Raw genomic sequence first — 4,140 nt, 5'->3', positions numbered from 1 at the left:
TATATATGTATGTATGTATGTATGTATGCTGAGATAGGACAAAAGGCTGAACAAATTGGAGTTGGACAGTTGGTGATGTCTGGGATGTAATTACTTTTCTTTTTCCAGTTAAGTGGGAAGAAATTATATAGCCTCTCTGTCTTAAATGCATCTCCCAAGCAAGATTCAGAATTAGGTCAGTTTTGTGAATATTGTATAGCAAGGGCCTAGAGCTACACGTGTATGTTTTTGTAAGACCAGGGAGTAAATAAAAAAGCATACTATGATCCTGCTCTTGTCCCCTGCTCTGGCAATGATCTTTTGCTCTCACGGCTCTTCTCTGCTGGCTCCAATTGTTTAACTTGCGCACCAAGTGTTCTAACAGTGCTTCAGTCATGAACTTGGAAGGGGAAAGTAAAACAATCAGTACCTTGTAGTGTTTGGTTTGTGAGCAAAGGTAGCTTGGAAGAGGAAGGGAAGTGACCAAAACCAATGCAGGGTGGTGAGTGTGCATCCGCAAGTGTCAGAATGCAAGATGGAGCCTCCCTCCTCCTGCAGCTTTGTTTCATATACCCTTTTTGGGGAACTAAAGCATTGCCTTATTTGTTGATTTAAAATACACTAAGTATTAAGTTAAGTTTCTTGGTATAATCAGTGTTCATGTCATCTGCCAAATTAATCAAATGACACTTCTAAAATTCTGTTGTGATTGAATTTTATCTCCAAATTTCATTGACTTCTTAGGGACAGCTGTCAGTATATGATAACAGAGTTACATTTCCTACAACAGTATAGTAGAGTCTTTCTAGCACAAATCTATGTGCTCGAAAAAAGAGGGAAAATAGACAAGAAGGTTGTTTGATCATTTATTACAGGGGCAATAATGTTTATAAAACATACTGTAGGTACTTAGCACAGTTTCTCATGCCTAAAATACTGTTTTCTTCAGGTAATGTGAATTCCCTGTTTTAACTAAAATGTGCGTGTATGGAGAAATAGAATTATAGCTTCTATAGCATCCTAATGCTTTTCTCTTACACCATATAACATTTTTATTCTGTAAACAGTAAAAATTGAGATAACTTGGAACTGGAGGGAACCACAATGATGTATTGTTATCATAGGCACTACAATAGCTCTCTCACTGATGCTAACCTAAAGAAAAAAGAATGCTGGATCACTGAATGAAATGTTCTTACAGTATCTCAAAGTAGGTTTAAATATTCGCTTCTAATTTCCAATATCGTTCCTTTTTTTTTTTTAATTCTTCCTATGCTTTCAACTACAAAACAGTATTTGCATTGTTACCTACATTATGGCATTCCTGCCTCAGAAATCCCGAAACATTTCACTGTAAAATGTACGGTGCTGTTTTACATCAAGCATATGACTCTTCTGTGACCATTTCCAATCTTTTCAATGTTAACTTCTGTATAGGATATTTCTGAACATAATTTTGTGCTGTACATTTTTCAGCACTTAGCTAAGCACGGATTCTGAAAGTCATACATAATAATTTTGTAGGTCTGATTTATTGCAATGGGTATATTTCTTAGCCAAGTCTTGAATCTTACTACAAGGCCAAGGGTATCTTGAAGTGTTGGTGAAAGCAGGTGGTAGTTTTTGTCTCTATTTCGTATGTAAAATGTATATAAATGTATGAACTGTATGTTGATGTTTAAATTAAGTCTGTAAGCCTTAGGGATTTGCCTTTGTGTTTTTCATCTGCTGAAGTTGATAAAACTATAAATATTACTTTGAAAGAGTGTGTGTGTGTATATAATGTTTTACTTACTGAGGTTTCTTGATTTTTATTTTAGACAATTATTGGAGACTTTCAGAAGGAACAAAAGAAGTTTGTCCAAGAGCAGCAAACAAAAAGTCAGGTAATGTATGCTATCTTGAGCAATGCATGACGTAATAAATTAAAATGTTACAGGTAGCTGGATATTTGAGCTGTATCTAAGCACAATCCATCAGATTTCTGTGTAGGGAAACATTTGTATGGCCCAACTTGATATATTCTGTGGAATAGGAAGATTATTTTTTTTAAGCAATGTCATTGTTACGTTATCTAGTAAGATGATACTTGTTTGTTTTTTAACCAAACTCAGCTTTTTAAAATCAACTAAAAGATCAGTGTGCTCGCAAAGCTGATCTCTTATGCTTGTTTTGAATCTTAAGTCTGTATTTACTGAAAATTATCATGCTGATTAATTTTCCTTTAAGCTTTAGCAATTGTATCATGCTTTCGTAATGGAATAGAAAATGTGAGCTAAGAGTTGCATTATAGCGTCTGACGAGTTGCTGTAGGGAATAATTGTGCTGCTTATACTGAAGGCATAATTGTTCTTCTGCTTTCCCATAACTCATTTGCTTTATAATTATCTGTGATCTAGATCCTTCAAATTATCTATCTACTATTGAGATCTGTGAACCTATTTGAAATTTTAAAATAAGCACTTTTTTCTACATTTGGCTTTATCATTGCGTTAATCTTTTTGGATGTGTAACTGAATACAATGATGTGTTACAATTTGAATAATTAGTGGCTTTATTGTTAAGCTAGAAAATATGCTGATTTTAAATGGATCGTGATGAATTTTTTCATACCATCTGTAGGTAGTATGTGTCTTGGTTTTCTCTTGCAATGTCACTTATGTGATCATGCTGTCTGTATGTTGTATTTTCCGTATCTTACCAGTAAACCTTGATATCTTCTAAAACATTTCTACGAGTTTCATGAAAATAGCTAGCTGGATTGACAGTAAAGGGGAGACAGAGGTGGTCTAATGGAAAGAAGCATTAGCATTGGCCTGGTAATCCATGTAGGTGAAAGAGCTTACTTATGTCAGTTGTACAGGCAAAAAAGCATAGTTAAATGCACAATAATTATTTATTAAATGGTTTGGTTCAGTTATACTGTCTCTTCAGGCTGAATTTACATTGACAATGAAGAGCTTTCTATACACGTAGAATAGTTTTTGTATGTGTACAGCCTACATAAATATTGTGTAAGTATCTGTAAATGTACAAAGCAGGTCAACTGCAGTATGTTTATTCCATGTATAATTCATTGCAATTAGTAACAAATTTTTAAATTATTTTTCTCCTTCTATTTCTTTTTTCTAAAGAATTTGTATCCTCTGAGTGCTGAAAAATTAATATACTAGTAAATTATTTTGAAAACTTAATTTAGGTGAAGTTTGCACATTTATAGTGACTCTAGAAATTTCTCTTGGCAGTCAGATTACCCAATTACACACAGCTTTTACTGCAGTAATTAAACTAAGAGGCAGTTAAGTTCTGGCTGAACACATAGGGAACAAACCTCCACATTTTGTTTTATAATGACATAAGTCAGCAACTATTTAAAGTATTGTTTACCTCTGATAAATCAGGATCTGTGATAAATCAGGATCAGCCTAGAGTGACCTTATGGAGATGATAGGAAACATCTATTAAAAATTATATAATTAAATATTGCTTCTTAGGAAAAAGAAGCAATGAACTAACCTAGTGATGCAAGTCTGCTGATTTCTGTGACTTTTTTTTTTTTTCTAAGTTGCACAAACACAAATAGTTTTTCCTCCTTTCCATAACAGAAGCAGCAGTTCCTCCCTGGGTAGACAGCAATGAGGAAGAGACAATTCAACAACAAATACTGGCCTTATCAGCAGTAAGTATTCAGTTTACTCTAAGATCAACAATATGATTTTTCATTTTTATAGAAGGATTTACAGTTTTCTGGTATGATAGAATTATGTGAGAAGTGGGATTGTTTTGCTGGTCTTGTTTGTGAAAAGTGATATCCTTTTTCTGGTATCAGTTAATGACTGTAATATGTTCTTCAAAGGATAAACGAAATTTTCTGCGGGATCCTCCAGCAGGTGTTCAGTTTAATTTTGACTTTGATCAAATGTACCCTGTTGCAATGGTGATGTTACAAGAAGATCAGCTTCTCAATAGGATGAGGTTTGATCTCGTTCCTAAACAGTAAGTAACTTTTTGATGGTTATTATTATTTTATTTTCAGTGTGTCTGCAAATATTTGTATATTATTCTTTTTTCCTACTTCCTTCAATTCTTTTGTTAACTACTTTCTCTGTATTTTATATCTACCCATTTCAAATACATAAAATACTGCACCACTTTGATACA

The 4,140-nt window shown here is 33.6% G+C and overlaps 1 protein-coding gene across 1 annotated transcript in view; it reads left to right on the top strand.

Annotated features, from left to right (window-relative positions):
• The window catches only part of LOC100540262 (synapse-associated protein 1-like), an 8,791-nt gene extending 4,784 nt beyond the window's left edge, over window positions 1-4,007 (top strand). Inside the window, exons 3-5 of the mRNA XM_031556939.1 lie at window positions 1,800-1,865; window positions 3,585-3,658; window positions 3,836-4,007. Of these exons, the coding sequence (XP_031412799.1) occupies window positions 1,800-1,865; window positions 3,585-3,658; window positions 3,836-3,979 (284 nt within the window). The 3' untranslated portion in view covers window positions 3,980-4,007. The remainder of the gene's footprint in view (window positions 1-1,799; window positions 1,866-3,584; window positions 3,659-3,835) is intronic.
• The last annotated feature ends 133 nt before the right edge of the window (window positions 4,008-4,140 follow it).

This window comes from Meleagris gallopavo, chromosome 1 (genome assembly GCF_000146605.3).
Source record: "Meleagris gallopavo isolate NT-WF06-2002-E0010 breed Aviagen turkey brand Nicholas breeding stock chromosome 1, Turkey_5.1, whole genome shotgun sequence".
In the NCBI taxonomy this organism is placed as follows: Eukaryota; Metazoa; Chordata; class Aves; order Galliformes; family Phasianidae; genus Meleagris; species Meleagris gallopavo.
Note: the sequence above shows the minus strand (reverse complement) of the source record. Positions and strands in the feature narration are given on the sequence as shown.